Source organism: Fistularia commersonii, chromosome 10 (assembly GCF_037954325.1).
Source record: "Fistularia commersonii isolate RoL2024-O1a breed Wild chromosome 10, RoL_Fcom_v1.0, whole genome shotgun sequence".
In the NCBI taxonomy this organism is placed as follows: Eukaryota; Metazoa; Chordata; class Actinopteri; order Syngnathiformes; family Fistulariidae; genus Fistularia; species Fistularia commersonii.
Window position 1 is genome coordinate 14,420,092 of NC_141293.1, and position 22,488 is coordinate 14,442,579.

Consider the following 22,488-nt stretch of genomic DNA (forward strand, 5'->3'; position numbering starts at 1 on the left):
GGGGGATTAAAAGAAGCCTCCAGAATCTCTTGTCGGATTTCACATGGGGTCGGGGGGAGGGTGTGTGTGTGAGTGCGTGTCTTTTGAGTATTTTGTCATCTTCCCTCCAGTCCGTTCGGCCTCTTCATCCAGACTCCCTTTACCGTGGCGGAGTCAACGAATCCTATGTAGGTTAAATGCAAGTTAAACCCAACGCAATTTGCGGGATTAACCTTAAAAAGTGGGGGTGGGCGCCGGCAGAGTCCGCCGCGGCTCGACCTTCGGCGGGCCGGCCGTGTCCAAATCCACTTAAACTCAATGGGAATCCATTTAGTTCAGCTTCTGGCAGCCCTCAGCAAATCCCGCCTTTCACTGAAGGTCCCATTACATCCTCACAGCCTCAGGCTTTTCACCCCCCCAAGAAAGACCCCCGTCCCCTCAGCCCGACCCTCCGATTCTGCCCTCCTTTCAGTTTCCACCTTTTTGCATCGGGACTCGAGTTGGATTTTGTCTGCGGGTGGGCGGGGCTCGGTCAAGCTGCTGTCAATCAAAGGCTCGGACAGGAAGTCAGCTGTCGCCCCCCCCCAACCTCTCAATATGGCGCATGGCGCTGCAGGCTCATGTGTCGCAGCCTTGACCTGCTGAAGATCTGACTGGTATGCTCCTGTGTCCACAGAGAACTGTGCTTGTGACGTCCTGTGTCCATGTTGACTTCAGGTCGTTCTTCGTTTTTTTACCGGCCAAAGTGCCGCCTCGGCCACACGGCAGCTCTATTCGTTGCACACGTCGCGTTAAATCTCGGGCTCGATTCTGACCTTGGTCTCTGCATCAGTGTCTGTCCAACATGTTACGGGTGTGTGTCTCCTGGTAAAACCGTGGTCGACAGACGTGACGTTCGACCCCTGAGCGGCAGGGTTTAAAATTTTTCAGACGTATGTCCGATGTGGTAAAGGTCAGAGGTCTTGGTTGCATCATGCTCTGAGGTCAACTCTGTTTTTTGGTCATCCAGCGGCACGGTTGCAGTTAGATGCGGGCGGTTCCGTAGGAGCATCGGCGGCTTTTCTCCCCGGGGTCGGATCGAAACTCTTCGCTCGATGACTCAGAGCTGCCGTGTGGGGTTCAGCGAAGGTCCTCCCTGTGCGGTCCAAGCCAAATAAAAGCGCCCTCCTGCTGGAAAGATCACAAGAAGAAGTTGGAGCCCAAACACCCACAGAGGCGGAGGGGCGGAACGCCGCACCTCTGTTCTCCAGAAGACTCGCATCCTCGGCTTCTGGAGGAGAAGAAGAACTCCGTTTCGTAATCAAAGGTCCTCGGCTGGATCTCGGAGACGTGAGCGAATGCGGTAAGGGTGCCGTCAGAGGAGCGGCCAAGAAGTGGAGGGGGAGCGGGAAGGGGGGCTTGGTCCAAACGCAGATGAAAACAGTTTTATTTATGACGGGTTTTAGCCGCCGCGGGGAAGAGCCATCCAGGAGGCTGGAGCCGATATTTGGCACCTGAAGAAAAAGTCCATTTTCTCTATTTATTGATAAATGTGGCTGTCCAACACGGCGTCGTGACGAGACCGAAACCCCACGTCTCCTCCGAGGAAGGAGTTCTCTTAAAATTAAAAGACCTGCCGGTTATTTAAACAGCAGCACCTTTGATGGAAATGGAGGCAGGTGATCAGATGTCCCACATAGTGGATATTGATCGGAAGGCTCGGGTCCGGGCCGCCACGTCCCCATCCCGGGTCATCGGATATTTCCATGGCGACGGGTTCGACTGCCCGTCACCCGGTCGGTGACACCCCACCGCCCCCCGCCATGTGTCTCCCAACATGTACTTCCTGTCCGCGCAGGAGACGGCTGCCAACGAGAGATGAAGCTCCTGGTGAGGGATGTTGAGATTGTAGCAAAAGGAGGGAAGAAGGAGGCGGGAGTGGAGTCACTCTGTGTGACTGTAAATCAGCGCCGGGGGGGGGAGGGGGGGCTGGAGCCGCCGGGCTGACGGGGTTATGATGGCGTGAGAGCAGGGGCTGCTGGCCCGAGCGCCATCACAGCTGAAATAGCAAACATCCGAGCCAGAAGCTGAAACCCTACACCCCCCCCCCCCCCCCCCCCCCCACACACACACACACACACACACACTCGCTCCGCCGCCACTCCAAAAGAAACAGAAAAGGTTACGGCCTCATTTGAATATTAGAATGTACATCAGCTCGGTCGTCGCCGGGGCGTGGCGGCGTTTTACGGCGGCGCAGCTTTGCTCGCCGCTACGGGACCATCTGCACACGGCTCATTAAGTTAGCCGCGAGCTAACATGTGGGGGTGTGAGGGGAGGAGGGGGGCTCTGTTTGTAGAACAACCTCCATCTTTTGAAGGAGAGAAGAATTCAGAAGTGTTTGCTTTTGTGCATGTGATGTTGCTATGACCGCAGGCGTGTGTGTGTGTGTGTGTGTGTGTTGTGTTTATGTGTGTGAGTGTGTGCGCGTCTGGTTCATGCACCAACGAGCACTAAATACTAAATCCTTTACAACTGCTGGTGTTGAAAACAGCCAGTGGAGCCGTAGGAAGTCCGACATCCGTAGTTTCTGCTTCAGTTTCTTTTTTAAAGTCTATTTGATTTCGTGCTCTGTGGTTCTCTCCTGGTTTTTGTAGTGTCCGTCATCTGCTCGTGTCACTTCCTGCACGTCCGTGGTCAATTCCTGTGGATTCTCTGGATTGAACCGCAGCAGGAGGCCTTCTTTCCGTGAAGCCGTTGACCTCCAAGTCATGCGGTCTGTGCGGACGGTGGACGGCGCAGGTGTTAGATAAGGCCTTATTTGATGTGCTCACCGGCTGCTTCATCCTCACCTCCCGCCCAGGCCTCTCTTGCTCTGCAGCCCACGCTCACTGCTGTGAACAACACACACACACACACAAATACACACATCCACCCACCGCCGCACACATACTGTGCGCGCTCGCGGGCTGACTGCACAGCGGCGTCCCTCGGAGGATTGCGGTTGGTGTTATGGAGCTGGTTTGCTGTTGCAGCTGCGGGAGTAGAAAGTCATCAGGCTGATGAAGGGAGCTTTTATTTCCCCCAGATTGAAAGCAGTCAGACTTTAACTCAACAACCACAGCATGTTTGTCAGTTTGACCCCCCCCCCAAAAAAAATGATGAGACCCAATAAGAGGAAACCGAGCTGCCAATATTGATGATTTTATCGATTGTTGACCGGAATTGAGACGGACGCGAATGCGAGAAGGTTGGCGCTCGGCCTCTCTGGCGGCCGATTGGTCGAAATCAAAGAGAAAAGAAGAAAAAGAGATTTTCTGGTTTAAAAAGTTCTTCTTTTTTTTTGTTTCTGCTCAGCCAGCAGGAAATAGATAATCCAGCACTGTGTTTCTCTTTCAGCCTGCCGTTCTCCTCATCCTCCCGTTGCTGAACCGCTGTGTTTTCAAATCCCTCCTTCATCTTCGTCCTCTTCTAAGGCTTCTTCCTCCTGCCGCTGCTCCTTTTTCTAAAAACGTCCTTAACATCCGCCGCCGCTCGCTGCGTGTGTGCGTGACGGGTTCAAGGCAGATACTCACGGAGAACGATGTTTTCCTCTGTGACAGTTTCTTGGGTAGCGTCCTGGGAAACCTGGAAAACAATCCAGTAATTCCCGGTTGTTGGAAACACAAGAGAGAGAACGATCAAAGCGAGGTCAGGCTTTATATGTGTGTATATGTAAGCACACATGGAGGCATTTATTGTTCATGTGTGTTTAAATGTTGACATACGTGTGTGTGTGTGTGTGTGTGTGTGTGTGTGGCTCCATCCCAGCGGGGGGATTATAATCTGCCATAATGGGAGCCTGGGATTATGGACGGAGCATCATATGGTCCAACAGCCCCGGTGGTGATTGGAGTGAAAACCAGGTATTGTGGCTCGAAGCCATGACGGATTAACATGACGCCGCGTTTTCTCCTCCGCACAAGCAACGCAAAGGAGCTTTGGAGCTTTCGGGCCGCGGCTCGGGTCCATGGATGCATCTGTTAACACACACACATGCACACACATACTCTCCAAAGAGACTGTCGCACAACTGCCACATGCTGCACGACGATAAACCCTGCACTGATGCTCTGATGCCGTACGCAGCCAGTACAATTCCTCCAGAGTCACAACAGGTGTGTGTGTGTGTGTGTGTGTGTGTGTTTTCCAGGGAGTGGGGGTGGGGGGTGGAGGGCTTATGAAGGGTCCCCTCTGCCCCACCTGTAGCCTGTCAGCTGTTGTAAGCCTGTTAAAACGTCAGCTGTTTCTGAGCAGAAGTGTGTGTGTGTGTGTGTGTGTGTGTCAATGTCAGGAAGCTGCTGGGTGTGGAGAGTGTGTGTGTGTGTATGTATATGTGTGCAGATCAAATGTGCTGTCCCCCTCAGAGGGTTTTGTTTGTTGAACCGAGTGTGATGACGGTCTTTGCTGCTAGAGAAGCATCAAATGGAAAACTCTCAAAGTTGACCTGGAAAATCTGTAAAGCCGCTTCAGAGGCGGGTGTAGGGGTGGAGGAGGTCGGAGGCAGTCCGAGGTGGAGGTTGGTCCATCAGGGTCTAACGGGTTTTCAGATGGCATATCAAAGTTTATGCTCAGACCCTCTGCGATAATAAAATAAGCAGGAAAATGACAGAAAAATAACCCCAAATAATCATTTCAGTCTATCGGTGGAAGCAAGAACAGTTTGTAGTTTCACCAAGAATGTTACTTGTGTCAAATCAAAGGAAATCCAAGAATACCTGATTCCCAAAGTAATGGATTACTGCGGCCTTAGTTGAGACAGACCTCCCCGGCAGCATGTCCTCAAAAAGATAGAGATCATCTTAAATCCCCCAAACTAGCAGAAGTCTGGATTTCCTCTTCATCAGCGTGCAGACAATGTTCATCTGATTTGTTCCAGTGCGTCATGGCGATTAGTCCCGCCCACAAAACTGTTTCCAGCCCTGGATATTTACGCTGATCATAATTTCCTGATCACTCTGTGTTCTGCACAGTGCATTACAACTTTTTATTGGAGGCATGCTCGCAGTTTCTTCCAAAGACTTCTGTGTTGTTCTGAGACCACTGGCAGTGAAGGGCCCGCAGGGAAGGGACGGGCCATCAAGTCCTTGTCTCACCGTTGAACAGGTGATTGGACCCATGAATAACTGCGGGGTCAGGAGGGGTTCAGGACGCTGCCTCGGCCTCCCGCCGCCACCAGGAGACCCGCTTTATTTTGGAGTTCTCCCCAGAGCCCAAGCTCTCCGCTCCCAGTCCTGCAGAATCACGACTGAGGCTGTGAGGCTTTTTGCGAGTCCGTCTGAACTCCCTGAGAAATTTAATTAAACCCAGGAAGGCCCCCCGCCATCCGCACGCTTCAACTGGTGACTCGGCGCTTTTTGGCTGCATACGGGAAGCTCAGGAGAGGATAAACCGCTGGCGGCGGAGGGTTTGATGTCGGCGGCGGCGTGGCGGTGATGGATGGCGTCGGCGTTGTGTTTCCAGATGCCGGTCTCTGATCTGCAGCAGCAGATATTGATTAGCCTCATTATTCAATATCCCCCTCGTGTCAAATGAGTCCAATGTGTGAGCTTTTATCAGCGCAGCAGGACCTGCTGTGCAAAACACCAGCTCACACTCATACCCGGCCAAGACAAGCAGCTTCTGGAACCGGGCCCTGTCATCACACAAAGACCTCCCTTCCTCCAAGAAGACCTGTCTCGATGTCCGAAGGTGACCTCGGACATCACCCTGCGGGCTTCCAGGTGGTTTCGACTGTTAGATCATCGTTCTGACCACGGTCTGTCTCGGCTCTGTAGCTCCCTCTCACGCCCCCTCAGAAGGATTCGCTGGTTTGTGGATGACTTTCAGGTCATAGCCTCACCACCACCTCTACCTTCCACGCCTCTGTTTTTATGTTAAGCTGTATATCAGGCTCCCAGGGATCTGCAGGTGGTCCAGGTCTGACCCCCCTCCCCATCCCCGAACACGTGGGCCGTCTCTCCGGTGTCAGTGATTTATGGTTTTAATTTAGTGCCCAGATTAAAATACCAGTGGCTGATGAGGAAGCGTTCAGGGGCTTTGGAGAGGAGGGTCCGCAGATGCTTCTACGCTTTTTATTTCTTAATGATCCAAACAACCCAGAGGACGGAAGGTCAGAGTGCTCACACACACACACACACACACACACATACACACACACACTCACATAGTCCACAGGACTTATTTGATTATTCAGGGGTACAAATAATGTCTCTGTAAACTTGAATAAAAAGCAGCAACAGTGGCTGAAATCAGAGTCCTGTCAGTGGTATCTGCTGAGCGACGGAGAGGCCGCGACCCCCGGCTGAAACAGAAGAGGGGGGGCTCGTGTTGCTGCTCTTGACCTTTGACCTTTAGGTCTACAGCTGCGTTGGGGGGGCGGGACTTTGTTTTATTTGAACTTAATTGTCGTCCCAAACTGGAAGGAAATAAATGGCATCAAATCTTCTCTTCTGGCAAAATTTCTCTGTCAATTTCGGCTTTGGGCTTGCTCCTGTTCTTTTTTCAGGACGCTTTAAAAGCGTTGAAGTAGCTCTAAGTATGCAGAGGTCCTAATCCCTGCCTCCGTGACACTGAGATTGGGATTATTGTGATGCCTGTTGATCCTGGTTGCCAAAGTGTCGGGGCTGCAGGTGGTCCGTGTTCTGACCGATAATGTGAACACATGGCTCCGGTGCCGGCCTCCTCTTCAGGGCACAGTACATCTCCAGTGCTGCTCCTCACCCAGCCACTGGACTCGCACTGTCCGATCTGTCATGCTTGGATGTTCGCTGTGCTCCTAGGGCTCCAGACTCTGGCCCGTCCCCAAGGCCTTTTCCTTCTTGAGCACCTTCTCCGGAACAGCCTGCCTCCTGACAGAAGCATATCCGTTGGTGTTTCGACAGCAAAGCTGAAGACACTTGTTTGCTGCTGGAGACCAGAGATGTGTTGGGGGTTTTTAGATTTTGGGTGCTGCCACCTCACAGCCAGAAGGTCCCTGGTTGGATTCCCACAAGAGGCTTTTCTGTGTGAAGTCTCCAGGTTCACCTCTTTCAGTGTGGGGTTCCTCAGGGTTCACAGGAGGTCCACAGGGACCCCGACTGCAGGGTAGGAGGATCAGACTAATGGACGGTTGTGCAGTTCTTTGGAAAGCACTTTTTTAGTTTTATTATTATGATTATTATTATCTTTATGTGAGCTGGTGTTTCAGAGTAGTCCTGCTGGCCCTGAAGGTCCTGGGTGGTTTTCAGGAGCAGCTTCTGGATTCGTTTATTTCTGGAAATTTCCTCTGATTTTGAATCGTTAATCAGCCGGGCCTGCCAAGCAAATTAACAAGGGATTGACGAGCAAACAAGATTTTATTTTGTTTTCTTTTTCAATGAAGAACATCCTGCGTGCACAATCCTGGGAGTAACGGGGGTGGTGATGATGATGATGATGATGATGATTAATGCTTGATGAGGAGACGGGCCGTCCATCCAGAAGAAACACATGGCGGTGGCTTGACTTAAATTCCATGTCGCCCTTTGTCGGTTTCAGTGATGGAGCAATGAAGGTCATTTGAAGGGGACTTTGAGAGACAGGCTGAAGGTCAAGGAACAATGCGATGCGTGTCCAACCACTGCTGACCTCCATCTGTCGGCTCTTCTTTTGAGAGCTCAGTCCTTCTTTTCCATCTTGACCCCAGATGGGGTTTCTTGTGCAACGGGTCAGCTGAGGGTTCTGGTCTTCGTTATTGACAAGAACCGTGACGCTCAGCGGGACATCGCGGAAAAACAAGCAGGGCGAAGCTTTGGGGTCGAGACCACCTCAGAGTTGAGCTCCAGGATGACCGGGGAGTCGGTTGTGAACAAAAGATCCCAACCAATGGTGTCTGAACCTCCCGCAACCTCTTCTCAACCTTCACCCCCTGATAAACAAAGCAGCAGAAAGTGTCCACTGTGGTGTAGCTCAGAGAAGTGTGTGTCTGGAGCTGCCGTTGCCACGGAGACAGGCACGCGCACACTTCCTGCGCGATGTTGCTCACGTCAGGACGATGTCCGAAACAGGGATCTTCATCTCACAGAGGCTCCTCTTCCTCCTCCCCAGTCTGCTGGATGTCCCTAAGGTAGCAGGAGTTGTGCTGCAATGCTGCTTTTCCCCTCAGGGGGCATATTTCTGCTCCTGTGGAGGTCCCAAATGCCTCTCTCTCTCACACTCACACACACACAGATTCCTTCATATTAGTGGTTCCCACTTTGTGTGGAAACTGGAAGACGGGCCTGATGGTTGATGGGACCCCCCCCCCTCCTGTTTCCCACCCACCCCCAGAGACCCAAGGTCAGGGAAGGGCGCGGGCCCAGATCCAGGCCTTGGGAAGGGACGGTCGCACACAACCAGTCCCACCCGGTGCGACCCTGTTTCCACTGGATCTGCCAGCCTTTCTTTGCCTGGGACGCCATGTCCAACAGGGGGTGGGGGCTGAGGAGCGGCACGAGACATTACTCGTGTGTTGAACTCCGACAGCTGAGCATGTGTGTGTGTGTGTGCGCATGTTCGTGCACAGCTGCCTCTGTGAGGACCGGATTTACACTCCTGATGCGGCGCTCTGACCCCGGCGGTCAGCAGCCGCAGGATCAGGGAGACATTCGGCTGCTTCTCCTCCAAACGGCTCCGCTTTTTACACCCCCCCGCTTTTGCCTTTACTCCTTACACTCATTGTGGGGTTATTTTCTATCAGTTCTGGTCAAATTGAATCACATAGTCTTGAAACGGTGCTCCGATTTTGGCGGTTCTAAACGACTTTCTAGGCTCTCGGCTCATCTTTTTTCAAGCAAAGGATTTTGAAGTATTTCAGACACAAATTTGTAAAATGTCAGCTGGTCCTTTAATTTGTGGGGAAATGATATTTTTTGGAACCAGAGCTCTCAGTTTTGTCTAATTGAGAAATTTCTAAAATGATAATTAAAGTAAATTTCAGGGTACTTTGCTCCTCAGTCCAAGGAACTGTTTCTTTCAGAGCCCAGTTTTTACTGCTAATTTCTTTGAAAAGTTTTGTTCTAATTCATTTCACTTGATGTATTTGCTTGTTTGTTAAAGCCCATTATCATGTCCTTTCAACAACCGTAGCCGTGACTCTGTGTGTGTGTGTGTGTGTGTGTGTGTGTGTGCGTGTGTGCGTGTGCGCGTGTACACGGTAGTGTTCAAGAAGTCTTCATGGTGGCAGCTAACTGTCACTATAGACCTCCAGTCATTGTGCTAAGCTAAGTAGGTGGGGGGCACTTCGTTAAAGATAGGCTAACAGGCTTTGTTATGTTTACTGTCCAGCAATGCGTGTGTGTGTGTGTGTGTGTGTGTGTGTGTGTGTGTGTGTGTGTGTGTGAGATGAGTCTCCATAGTTGCAGCCAACTGTGACCATAGACCTCAATTCACTGTGCTAAGCTAAGCTAAGTAGATGGGGGTGCTTGGTTTAATATAGACCAACAGGCTATGTAATGTTTACTGTCCAGCAGTGTGTGTGTGTGTGTGTGTGTGTGTGTGTGTGTGTGTGTGTGTGTGTGTGTGTGTGTGTGTGAGAGAGAGAGAAGAGGGGGACGGGCTCTGATGGGTCCAATGGAACAAAAGGTATGTGGGCAGCTGCCGTTCTGCTGCCAGGAGGATGTATACACACACATGCAAATACACACACAGCCTCATATCAAGTACACACACACACTTGCCAGGGACAAATCACTGACACACACACACACACACAGCCTCTTATCACGAGCGCACACTCACACACTCTACATCATGTCCACAATATTTCTCTGCATCACAATCTTTACATATTTCCTCACCCTTCAGTATCAATAATTAGATTCAGATCAATATGGAACCAGTCGAGACCTGATGGTATTGTGTCTTCGCCGCAGACCCTGTTGTTTTGATGTTAGCTTGTGTGTTCTCACATCGTGAACAGAAACTTAGTGTCCCCCAGGAGACCTGGTTCAGAGGTGGGCTTTGACCATCCACGGTCATGTGATCATCACTCTGATCAGCGTCTTCCTGTCTGTCTGGCGTCGCGATCATCTGGACAGAGACGCCGTGAAGTGTGTTTTGTGCGATCTGTGTCCATAAAGGATGGAGAGCAGTGGTGGTGGCGGCCGGCCGATCGAAGTCTGCCCAGCTGATCAATGCGGGCCATGGCGGCGCTTGGCGTCCACCGAGGGCCGTGGCCCTTTAAAGAGCCGGCGCGGTGCCGGGCGGCGTGATGAATGGGCGGCAGTTGCTGAAGGCATATTAGGGCAAAGGGTGGCATGGGAGGGGTTTTGAGAGGGGGGGGTTGAGAGTATGTGTGGGGCAGGGGGGGGTGGGAGGGAGCAGGGTTGGTGGGTGGGGGTGACTTGGGGCGTCCGCAGCGAGGCGGCCCCTCCAGCAGTTGTCAGCAGAGCGGTAGATGGAGGAGCTCCGGCAGCCTTCTCCTCAGGATTTAATCTCCCGGTCGGAATAACTCTGTCAAAGTGACTGGACCCCGTCCAGACCATCTCTGACGGTAAGGGCGTGTGTGTGTGTGTGTGTGTTTCCCCTCTGGTTTGACTCAGCGGCTGTAGCTCAGAACGTCCGGATTCAAATCGGAGAATCCTGGTGTGTCAGTGTGAAGTGGAAGTGAAAATGAAGCACCTTGAAGGCTCTTTGAGAGAGGAGCTGAACGTCAGCTGCTGCGCCCCCCCCTCCCCCTCCCCGAGCCTGTCTGGAAGATCTCTGAGAAACCATGTCAGTGTTCCACTGTAAAATCATCTGTCAAAAAGATACCCCTATCACAATGGGGGAGGGAGTCATTTTTAAATTAAAAAAAAACTTTTGAGGATTTAATCAAAACTACCCTTTTTTGATTTCTCAAGAATTTGAGTGTTTTTAAGAATCAGGATATAATAACTGACCCTCTGAGAATCTTGTTGTTCCATTGTCCCACTCAAACACACTCCTGTGCTGTGTGTGTGTGTGTGTGTGTGTGTGTGTGTGTGTGTCTCTAATCAGTGCAGGAAGCCCCCCATACACATCCCCCCCTCTTTTTTTGTACAAGTCAGATAGAGAGGAATGCCTGTTGTCTGTCGTCAGCCACCAGGCTGACACCTTCCCTGTCCCTGAGGAGTGTGTGTGTGTGTGTGTGTGGGGGGGTTAGGGGCTGAGAGCCTGGCGTGCTGCTCATAACGTCACACCTGTTCCCTTGCTCTCCTGAATGGATGGTGTTCAGGCCGCCTCCGGTGTCACGCCGCCCTTGACACCTGTTGAACGTGTTTACTTCAAAAGTACATGCAGTAATACGTGCAGAAGTACACAGAGGTACTTCAGGCCAGCTCTTCTCAGAGAGCGAACGAGACTCGTCTTCCTCCTCAGGACGTCCACTACACTGTTTTTGAATCCCAGCGTGAAAACGCTGCGGGGAGAAGTGACCTAGAAGTGGTTTCTAGACGACCCAGATGGAAGGAGTTTATCTAAAAATACTCCAGAGTCACCCCAAAGAGCAGGCCGATGTCACAGGAAGTGAGGAAGAAGGAGGAAATCTTGACAAACACCAAAATAAAACACGCTTTTGGATGTTTGTTCGGTGACTGCCCGGTCCTGGGATGAAGGTGAATGCTGTCCATCTGCTCAGCCTTCCGTAGTGAGGAAGAGGAGGGCGTCTGAGCTCCAAGCAGCTGTTGCACGCTGGATGGAAGAGGGGCTCCACACCTCCTAATCACCTCATATTGTCAGATCCCACTCAGTGACTGATCAGTAGTCAATAATCACACTGGAGGAGGAGCAGGGCGTCACTCAGTTACCCACTCAGTGGCAGCTGATTCAGGGAAGAAGGTTCTGCTTCCATGAGAACCCTTTGGGTGTTCTGCAGAACGTGGAATGTCGAACCGTGGAACCAATCAGCTCCGATTATTGATTATGTCCAGACAAAGCTCAGAGGGTGCGCTGTGTTGAGTCACCATGGAGACACCTTCATGTGGCACTTCAGGTGCTTTGTACTCCTGGCACTTTCACTTCAGGGCAGGAAAGTGTGTTTCTAGCAGAAGGTTGAGTCTACATCTGTAGGTTCTCCTGAAAGGCTACTTCCAAGGCACGCGTTTTTTTTTTTTTTTTTGGTGGCACAGGACGCAGCCGCACACTGATCTCACTCATTATTGCTGCTTTCCTTGAAAGTCTGGCCGATTTGAACATTTCTTGCTCAATTATTGTTACATTTATTTCCAATTCCTGCACGAGCGGAGTCGAACGTCCATGTCTCTGTACTCGGTGACCTTTTAAGGATCAGTGTTGTAGTTTTTGTTTTGAGAACCGCTAAAAAAGGCTCAGTGTGAGGATGATGATGTCACAGGTCACATGACCCTGGAGACTTTTAATTTGCTGTCTCGTGAATTTCAAACCAGCCAGATGAAGGTTGTTGAAGGGAAACAGTAACTTATGATTAGTTTAGATTACTGAATGGTCTTGTAAAGAGAAATAATCCTGTTTTGTTGATTTCTTTAAAAAGACTAGATATGTCTGTCGCCGTGTCACCTGTGACGTCTGGAGGAAGATCTGAACTCTGATTGAAGAATGTGAAGCCAAAGCTTAGGGAGCTAAGCAAACAAACAAAACAAAACAAAACAACCGCACCCTCCTGAAAGGAGGCCACTGGTCAGTCAGGTCTGACTGACAACCAGCAATTTGGCTTCATGTCATAATGTAATGTAACGCTGTGTTAATAATATATCTAATGATATTCAACAATAATGTCTACACTGAAGGGAAGTGACGGAGCGGCAGAATGCCACTCATGCTAATAATAACTTTACTATAATGGTTTACAATGCCGGACAGGTGTCAGCTGGAGACGGACAGATTCACTTATTAAAGACAATAAAAACAAGCTTTGTTTTCATGAGATCCCTCTCTTGCCGTGGTGACGACAGCAGCAACAGAAATCTCGGCTAACTGCGCGATCTCTGCCTGCTACTGTTCCACCGGTTCGTCGGGTGTGATGTAACCTGACAGGTCAAACGACATGCTGCTGAGGCGCTAGCAAGCACACACACAAACACACACACATCCACAACAACAAGTCCTCCATGCTCCACAGGCCTGTGCACAAAAGGCTGCTTTGTGTGTCCGCGCTTCACACGGGTGTGTTGCAGGTGAAAATCCGGGTGTATTTCTGTGTGTGTGCGTGGCCCGTGTCGAGTGCGTAGGCGTGCGTTCTTTTATTGTGTGCGGCTCCGTTTGGTGTGTGTGTGTGTGTGTGTGTGTGTGCGGCTTTATTGACAGCAGCGGGCGTGATTCACGAGCACAACTATCTCCCCGCCGCCCATCCCCGCCTCAGAAGTGCTGCCCTTGCACTGCATCAACACTACCCCCCCCCCCCCCACACACACCCCCCCCAACCCCACCTCTCCTCAGAGTCCCCCATGATTGGTTAAGAAATGAAGGGGTGGGGGGTGGGGGGGCTCATGTTGCACTGCCAGGGTTGTTGGCAGCCGAGACTTAGAGTTTCAGATAGAGGGCCAGCAGCTCTTCCATCTCAGCCCCCCTCCCTCACAGGATGCCCCCCCCACCCCCATCCACCTGCCATTGCCCCCCCTCCCCCCCTCCACACTCCCGTGTTAGCCGCAGGGTGGAGCTGGTTGGCGGGTGGACAGAGGAGTGAGCGGCGCCGGCGATGTGAGGCAACAGGCTGGAAATACCCCGCAGCTGGTGCTGGAGGTCGAGCTGCAAACCGAGCCTCGCAGGTCAAATGAGGGAATTCAGCGGGCAGTTTAGACCCCCACCGCCCCAAAACACACGCACATAAACACACACACACACACATCGACGAGCAATCCTGTCCTTGGCTCGCAGGAAGAAGACGTAAACATTATATCACAATAACAGCTGAACTTGTCAGCCCTCCGGACCTTAAGGTGGGGCTGCTGACCTGCTAACCCGTAAAGCTAACCATGATAAACACTTTCAGAATTGTTTGAAAAGGCCTGAAATTAAAATGGGAATCAGACAAAGAACAGGAAGTGACCTGGAAGCCAACAGGAAGTAGCGTAGAAATACACCAGAGATGTGGCGAAGAGATCAGGTGAAGCACGGGAGAAGTCGGCGTAGGAGTAGGAGGAGGACGCACGTCCAGCATGGTGTCATGTGACCCCGGTGGTGTCTGACAGCATCCTACTTCTTCTGGGGTTTTGCCCGCGGTGCTGATCGGGTCGTGGAAGCGGATGTTGTTAGCCATCTTGTCCTGGTGTTGAAGAACATTTCCCCTCTTATTTTTAAAAAAAAATCTGCAGTTTAATCCTTATATGTTGGAAGGCATTCCTGCAGATTTGGATTTTTATTTTGTCTTTTTCAGGGTATTTTTGTTGGTAAATAGTTGATTGACGGGTAATTTCCGGAATCATATCAGGTCAAATGTTCTTGGCGGTTTCCCGCTGGGTCACCTGGGGTGACGAGCTGTCGGCTCTCCAAGACGACGTCAGCCCTTGTTTTCCTTCTGCTCTAATTGCGGCTCGTGTCGGGCCCAAGTGTCGCTCAGTGTGTCAGTGATTCACCCGGCCTCCGGCGCTGAGGTCAGCGGGTCACCAAACATTTAACCCCCACCCCCTCACGTTTAGATCGGCGCAGTGACGGTGGGTCCAGCGTTTCCTGGTGAATTAAAGTTGAAGCCCAGCCTGGGGGGTGCTGATGGAGGACAAGATGGAGGCTGGGCAGCAGCAGATGTCCAGTCTCATGACACAGCACCTCACTCTTAGGCTCCATTCAATACTATACTTTCTGGCTTTTTCGTTGGAAATACTTGAATTCAGATATTTTGTCATTTTCTTACTTATTTTTTGGTAGTTTCTTGCAAAGAAAGTGGCAGATTTTCTGATTTAAGGTACATCATGTTGATTTTTCTTTTTTGATGGTTTGTCACTGTGTTGTTTTGTTGTTGAGATTTTTTCACTGATTTTTTTTTTTTAATTTTTTTTTAACAGCAATATGTCTTTAAGACTTTAAGCCACATTTTGCATATTTACAAATCCTTTTCCTGGTGATTTATAATTAAATCTCTCAGAGATCTGTAAATATTTCATGGCTCCAGCTGGAGTGATGTGAAGGAGTGCAGAAGCCTCTGGTCTTGTCTGGAATCTTGGCGGCGTCCCCCCAGGGATCTAATCTGGGTCTTCTTTAGATTCTCTGACTATCGCCATTTATCTGGTTTACCTCGTGTGTCGCCATCCTGCCAGACGCGCTGCAGAGCCCGGCCACCCCGTGTGACCATCTCGCCCCCACCCACCCATCTCGCGACCACGCATGGGAAGCAGAGCTGCAGCGGCATGAAGGTCAGGAGGTCGAGACAGACCCACTTTAGTCTGATAAGGCGGCCTTTTCATGTGTTAGTGTGCGGGAGAAAAATCCCCCACCTTAGAGCGACGGTGGCGGTGGTAGCGGCTAACGTCTGCTGCAAATAGAGGCAGAGGCTCAGAAGTATCTGGTTGTTGTGTTTTCATCGGTCGGACGGTGAAGCCTCCTCAGCGGCTGTGGGTGAACTGGCAGCAAACCCCCAGCAGCCAGGTGGAAACTGCTGTCCTATGTGGAGCGAGACCCAGAAAAACTCCATGAGACTCTGCTTTGAAATGGCAGTTGTGATGTCGTGACCTGTGGATAAGAAGCCCCGCTGGCCCTGCAGCCGGTGGACGGTTCTTGACCAATCAGAGCAGGCGTCTGCCGCCGGCTTCTCTGCTCCGACTGTCTCCCAGGTGGAGTGAATGCAAACAATGCTGTGTGTGTGTGTGTGTGTGTGTGTGTGTGTAGACTAGTTATTTTTGAATCTGCTCCATAAATAGTAGTAATGGTCCTAAACACTCAGATAGTGTCTGCCCCTCCCCTCTTCCTCATTCATTCATGACTTTACATGAATTTACCCAAACACTCAGGCTGCCTCCTGGAACGTGACCTTATTTTTCATAAGAGGACGCGTCAGATGGCTGTCACGCCACTGCCGATGACTCTCATTGCAGGGCAGGAAAGTATAATGTTTATTCCGCCAAAATATTTTGGAATTATAGTGAAATTCAGTTCTATTAGAACCTGAAAATCTGTGTGTGTGTGTGTGTGTGTGTGTGTGTGTGTGCGTGTGCGTGGGGAGGTCATGACCTCAGCACCCCCCCATCCCCCGCCCCCTCTGCACCCCCTTTGGCCAGATGTTTCCAGTCTTTTTTTCCCCCTCCTGTCAGATTTCAGAATAAAACCTGGCGGCTGTTTTCAGATTAAAAGTTGCCTTCATCCCCGATGGTTCCTTTCAGCTCTGCCTTCCATCGAGTCGGGGGGGGGGCAGCCGGTTGCCGTGGGCGACCAGCAGATCAGTGATGTGGCGGTGATGCCTCTAATGAAGCTGACACAGTGCAGCCTTTTCTGCCCCCCCCCTCCCTCCATGCGATGCCTCGTCGCATCACTTCCCCCCATGCTGCGTTCGGGGGTCACGGTTGAAGTGGGTCGCCGCGGCGTCACTAATGAACGGCCACGTTCTCGTTGCAGGAGCTGCTCTGCTGAGGTGAAGGGGAGGGCAGAGGATCCCGTTCAGCCCCGGTGACCAACGCCATGATCTGAAGACGCCGCCGTTCTTCCTCTGCTCCTCCTCCTCCTCCCTCTGTTGAGACTGTTTCACCTCCGGGGCGACGCCTCCCGCCGCTGAGCCCACGCTAAACCCCGACGCCACGAGCCGAGAGAACTGAGGAACGCAGGAACCCTCGACCCCTGACCCCTGACCCCGCACCTCCCGCCGCAGCACCGGAACCATGGGGAGGAAAAAGATCCAGATCCAGAGGATCACTGACGAACGCAACAGACAGGTGAGTGTGAGAACGTGCGGCGTAAAACAGAATCCGAACATCCGAGCAGCAGCCCGTCCATCTTCAGCCCAATCGCTGACACCACACTTCATGGCGCCATTAGTTGTGAGACGCAGGAACCTGGCTGCCGGGAGGTGACGTCCACCATCGGAGGACCGGGTTCTTTCCAGGTTCTCCATCTCCCTCCCACGGTGCATTGCTCTAGGATATTATGGGATGCCATTTAACAAGCGGTGATATGTTGATTCAATGAAAGAGCTGGTTGAAAATGAGAAACGCGTCCGCAAAGTACATGCCAGAAGAGGATCCACCAGCCCAAAACACATGTGCTTGAAGATCTGTACCCAAGTCACCTTGGATTTACCGAGTCAAAAACAAGGAGGGAGCGCTGTGGATCTGCAGCCGCCCGTGTTCCAGTGACCCCCCCCCCCCCCCGCCCGAGGAGCCCCGTCATGTATGAAGAACAAGACGGGGCTGTTCTCAGCAGGGTCACATCACAACAACATAATAGGCCGCTTCTTCACCAGGCTCATATGACTCTGCAGGGCCGTCATGGGGTTTCAGACCCCCCCGCCCCCCCACCGCCACCCACACACACACCCCGCCGGCAGTGACAAAAGCAAGAAGGACTAAACCCCCCCCTGAAAGTCCCTGTGGTTACATCATCTCCAGCAAGGATGGAGGGCTAAATGATCCTCAGTCCAGAAGTCATCTCAGAGACCTTCTTCCTCTCATTCCTAGATTTATTTCTCTTCCTCCTCCTCCTTGGATCCGTTGTTTATTGAAAGGGTGGCTTTCAGGTGGTTTCCTGTAAGGTGACTCCGAGCGCCATGATGAGGACGAGCTTCGGGAACATCAGCGCCGCTTTGCTTCTCATCAATCTCAGCCAGTGTGTGTGTGTGTGGGTGGGGGGGGGTTGCGCCTGCAGGGTGGAGGAGGGTGTGTGTGTTTTGGGGGGGGGTTACGGTGTGTCACAGACAATTGGACACAGAGGAGGAGGTGAAGAGGAGGAGGAGGAGGAGGGTCTGGGCTGGTTAATGGAGCCGCCGCTCATATCAGGTGTCCGACAGTCTGTTGATAATCTAAGGGTCCCAGCGGTTCAACACACACACGCACGCACACACACACACACACACACACGAGGTGGCCCTCTTCATCCTCGGGTTCTTTTTTCCCCCTGTTCTACTCAACCTCCTGCTCCCTCTCAGCTTCGTCCCCTGGACATCTGAAGGTCACGCTCCTCTCCTGCAGCTTCCTCTGCCGCGTCCTTCAACATGAAGGTGCCACAGGGCCGACCTGCCTCCGACCCAGGAAGACCTTCTGTACATCACTTCCTTGGATGGGAAAATGCTGATATGAGCAACATGAGCGTGAAGGTGCTCCTGATCAACCTGCTTCAAATTGGATCATCTGGCAACCACGTCATTGAATGTGACACCGATGAGGACGGACCCGCCTCTGTCCAGATAAGACCTTCTGTCCACCAGGTCTTTGACCACGAAGGTCTCCAGGACCAGCAGCCCGCCTCAATCCCTGGAAGACCCTCTGTCCATCATGTCCTTGAAAATGAAGATGAATCACCTCAGTCCAAACAAGACCTTCTACACACCACATCCATGTATTGGGAGTTGCTCATGACCGACCTGCCTCGCTCCAGATCAGATCATCTGTCAAAAACATCCTTGAAGGTGACACCGGGCGGACCCACCTCTGTCCAAACAAGACCTTCTGACCACCAGATTCCTGACCATGAAGGTCCCCCGGACCAACCCGCATCGGTCCAAATAAGACCTTTTGTCCACTGGGTCCTGAAGCTTGAAGTTGCCGTGTGTGATCCAGCCGCTGCGGCTCCCCGTCCAGCCTGTCTCTGTCTGCTGCAGGCCGTCACCCTCCTACACGTCAATTTGCCGCCGCCATAATCTGCACTCGACAAAGAAGCTTGGTGGCACTGGAGGAGGGACGCCATCTCCTACGCCACATTCTCCGCCAACAGAGACGAGGCCTTTACTTCGGGCTCCAGCGGAGGCAGCGGGTTGGGTCTCACCTCCCGGACGCTACAGGTGGCTATGGAGGAGAAGGACACCTTCCAGGAGAGCAGTTTCAAAGAGAAGAGGCTAAAGAGGGTCACTGAGAACGAAAGGGCCTGGTGTCGTTTTGGACGAAACCCCCCCTTCCTCCGCTGATAACCAAGACGTCATTACCTTCCCTTTCCATCATTTTCCTAAGATCTGCCACCATTTTGATTAAAGGACATCAACTGCCGTCGTAGAGCGGCTGGAGACTCTGGTGCGGGTCGGCACGCTGAAGAACCAGCGAGGGGTTTGTGGGTTTGGACCGGGTTCGGGCCGGTGGTGGCCTGAAGCCGAGAGGCTGAGAATGAGCAAATCAAAGATGCTCTGGCAACAGGAAGCGGCAAGAGGAGGTCGCGGTTGTCAGTGGTGGTTTCCTCATCCATCTGCCACACAACCTCAACCTCGCCAAGACATACACACACACACACACACACACAGGCGGAACTGCTCGCCCCCTTCCTTTCTTCTTCCTCCTCGCTGTCTCTTCTCCCTGCGTTGCCATTGGTTACCTGGCAGTTCTGTTCTTAATGTCAATTCCCTCCAGCCTGTTTATCCCCTTTTGTGGCAGAAATCGCCGGGATCGAAACCCACCGCCGCTCAAAGTCGCCCCGCTGCCGCCTGCCCTCCACCACTGAAGAAGAGAAGCAGCAGGATGCCAGCTGACCTTCTCGTGTGTTCCACCTGTCGTTGTTGTTGTTCTTTACAGTAGCTGCTCTCTGTGGTTGCTCGCTATACAACACACATATCTTTGAGTTTTCCTCGCGGTTTATCTGCTCCCACTGTGTGTGTGTGTGTGTATGTGTGTGTGTGTGTGTTGTGTTGACACAAAGCTTGGGTTTACAGGGGAGAAGTTGAAAGAAAGTCTCCATGAAATGAGCGTGGTGTTAACCTGTGTGTGTGTGTGTGTTTGTGTCGATGGCGGCAGATAAAGGGGGGAAGTGATGGCAGCAGTGCAAGAGGTGGGAAATGGGGGGCGGGCAGGAGGGAGGGGAAACGGTTGCCCCTGGATACGACCCCGATATAATTTGATTTGTGGCAGCAGGAAGCGAAGAGAGGGAGGATGTGGAGGGGGAGAAAAAAAGAAAGAGGGAAGATGGAGGCTGGGAGATGGAGAGATAGAGGGTGGCTGATCTTCACCTCCATCCTCTTTGTCTTCAGTGGGCGTCATTGACATTCACGTTCAGGAAGTGCAAAGGCGCCGCTGTCTTCCAGCGCAAAACAAGTGCACCTTAACCAGCTGGCAGGGTTTCAGAGTACCTGGACAGTACTCTTGAGTACTCCTGGAAAACATAGGAAATGGATCCGAACAACATCTCGCTCTCCCCTCGGAGGGAAACCAAAGTCCGGCGTCCTCCAGCGTTAATCGGCAGTCGGATGTTGGCCAGCGGTCGGATTGGTTATCGACTTCCTCCTCCTCCCGTTTACCCGGCAAATACCTATCCCTGATCAATTAACGTGATCCCCACTTTGACTGGCGTTGGCTCGATGGTGTCCCCTGATGGTTCTAACTGTGTGTATTGATCAGTGATCGGGTGGTCACAAGTTCTGTTGCCCCTCCCCCCTTTATTTACTCCAAATCTCTGGGATTGTAAATAACGCTTGATTTCAAGAGGAGCTCCTTGGAGCTGAGCACAGAAGAGCAATGCTCCCGCCTCTGCTGCGCCTTCACATCTGAGGGGGGGGGGGGGTTGTAAATATGTGTGTGGGTGTGATTTGGGGGGCGTCAGAGAGAAAAGAGCAGAACAGAGTGTGAAAACGAATGACTCCTGAAAAGCCTGGATTTCAGCTCCTCTAACGGGCTTTTAAGGGGAAAAGGGACCCTAAAGAAGAGCCTCCAGATCTCGAGCCCAGGAGGTCGGGACGCCGGGGCTTCTCCCCCCCGCCCAGTCGGGTCCCTCCAGACGCAATATATGGCCTTTGTCCAGGCCCGCTTGACGTCGGCTTCGTTTTCAAATCAGGTTTTCTGAGGATGAAGAGGCTCCTCTCCGGAGGGAAACTGACATCTGTCAAAGCTCAAGGGAAACCAGGCCACCCTCCAAACAGGAAGTGCGCCCGATGATGCCGGCGTTCTGCTAGCGCGGCGCGCCGGTCAACTTCCTGCCTGTCGGCTGTCCGGGTGGTTCTTAATTTGAAATTGAGCCGAACATGGCGAGCGGCATCATGTTGCGCACCTTGTAGATGGCGAAGGACTCCTCACCACTGCATGGTGGTCGATGTTTGAGGGAAGCACAGTGATGGAATACATCAACCAGGTTCACACCAACATGAGCTTCTCACCTGGTCCACAGCAGGACTCGAACCTCTTACTGGTGTTTGTGTGTGTGTTCCAGGTGACGTTCACCAAGAGGAAGTTCGGCTTGATGAAGAAGGCTTACGAGCTGAGCGTGCTGTGCGACTGCGAGATCGCCCTCATCATCTTCAACCACTCCAACAAGCTGTTCCAGTACGCGAGCACCGACATGGACAAGGTTCTCCTCAAGTACACGGAGTACAACGAGCCGCACGAGAGCCGGACCAACGCCGACATCATCGAGGTAAACTTGGGTGGTGGTGGTGGGACGGGTCTCTCCTCTTACCAGGGCGCGATTCATGAGCAGCTGAGAGGAGGTGGAAGAACCCTCTCATCCGGTGAAGGGGAGGAACATCACTTTATTACATGTTTCAAAGAGCAGACATACCAGAGGAACCACATTTGTGCACCATGGAACAGGTTCTGGTCACTTGTCTTGGATTTAGCCGTGAAACTTATGGATATAGACTAGGAGAGTTTGCATGTGGACTTCGAGTGTTTGTATGTAGATTTAAAATGTTTGGATTTAGACTTGGAACATTTGAATCCAGATTCAGAACATTTGGATTGCGATTTGGAACGGTGAGATTTGGGATTTGAACATTTGGATGTAGATTTAAAAGATTTGGATTTAGACTTGGAACATTTGGATTCAGATTCAGAGCATTTGAAACGGTTTAATTTGGACTTGATACATGGATTCAGATTCTGAACGGTTTGATTTAGACTCTGCACGTTTTAATGAGATCTTAAATGTTTTTTAGACTTGGAACATCTGGATTCAGATTTGGAACGGTTTGATTTGGATTTTGAGCATTTGCATGTAGTCTAAATACATCTAGATTTAAACTTGGAACATTTGGATTTGGACATGGAATGGTTTGATTTTGACTTAACATTTGGATGTGGATATAAAGGGTTTGATTTAGACTTGGAACATTTGGATCTAGAACAGTTTGATTTAGCCTTTTTACATTTGAATGTGGAGTCAAATTTTTGGATATCGACTTGGAACTTTTTGATTTTGGATTCAGATTTTGAACATTTTCACATTGACATAGAAAATATCCTGTGGTGTCTTGCTGAGCAGGAATATCTTCCTGCAGACAGAGCCGTTTCACGTGGATTTGGTACTGTTACTAGAGGATGTGGAACTTGTTGCCATGGATGCGGAGTCTCCACTACGGGTTCGAGAACTCTTCCTGGTCCATCTGGAACAGTTTGTTTCAGATGTATCCTGCCGAGTGTCCGGTGATTGCGGAGGCTCGGCGTTGACGTGGTTGGAGCAGCCAGCGTTTGTGGGTCAGGAGGAGAATGTATTATTCAGATGAAGCGCTGG

General features: G+C 51.6%; 1 protein-coding gene across 7 annotated transcripts in view; it reads left to right on the forward strand.

Annotated features, from left to right (window-relative positions):
- Nucleotides 1–22,488, forward strand: part of mef2d (myocyte enhancer factor 2d) — a 48,382-nt gene that overhangs the window by 7,878 nt on the left and 18,016 nt on the right. For 4 of the 7 annotated variants that reach the window (XM_086153907.1, XM_086153902.1, XM_086153904.1 and 1 more), the window contains exons 1-3: nucleotides 10,316–10,489; nucleotides 16,474–16,787; nucleotides 21,190–21,393. In XM_086153907.1, coding sequence (XP_086010033.1) covers nucleotides 16,734–16,787; nucleotides 21,190–21,393 — 258 coding nt within the window. In that variant the 5' untranslated portion in view covers nucleotides 10,316–10,489; nucleotides 16,474–16,733. Of the gene's footprint in view, nucleotides 1–10,314; nucleotides 10,490–16,473; nucleotides 16,788–21,189; nucleotides 21,394–22,488 lie in introns of those variants that run through there. The other 3 variants (XM_086153905.1, XM_086153901.1, XM_086153900.1) reach the window with 2 other exon arrangements.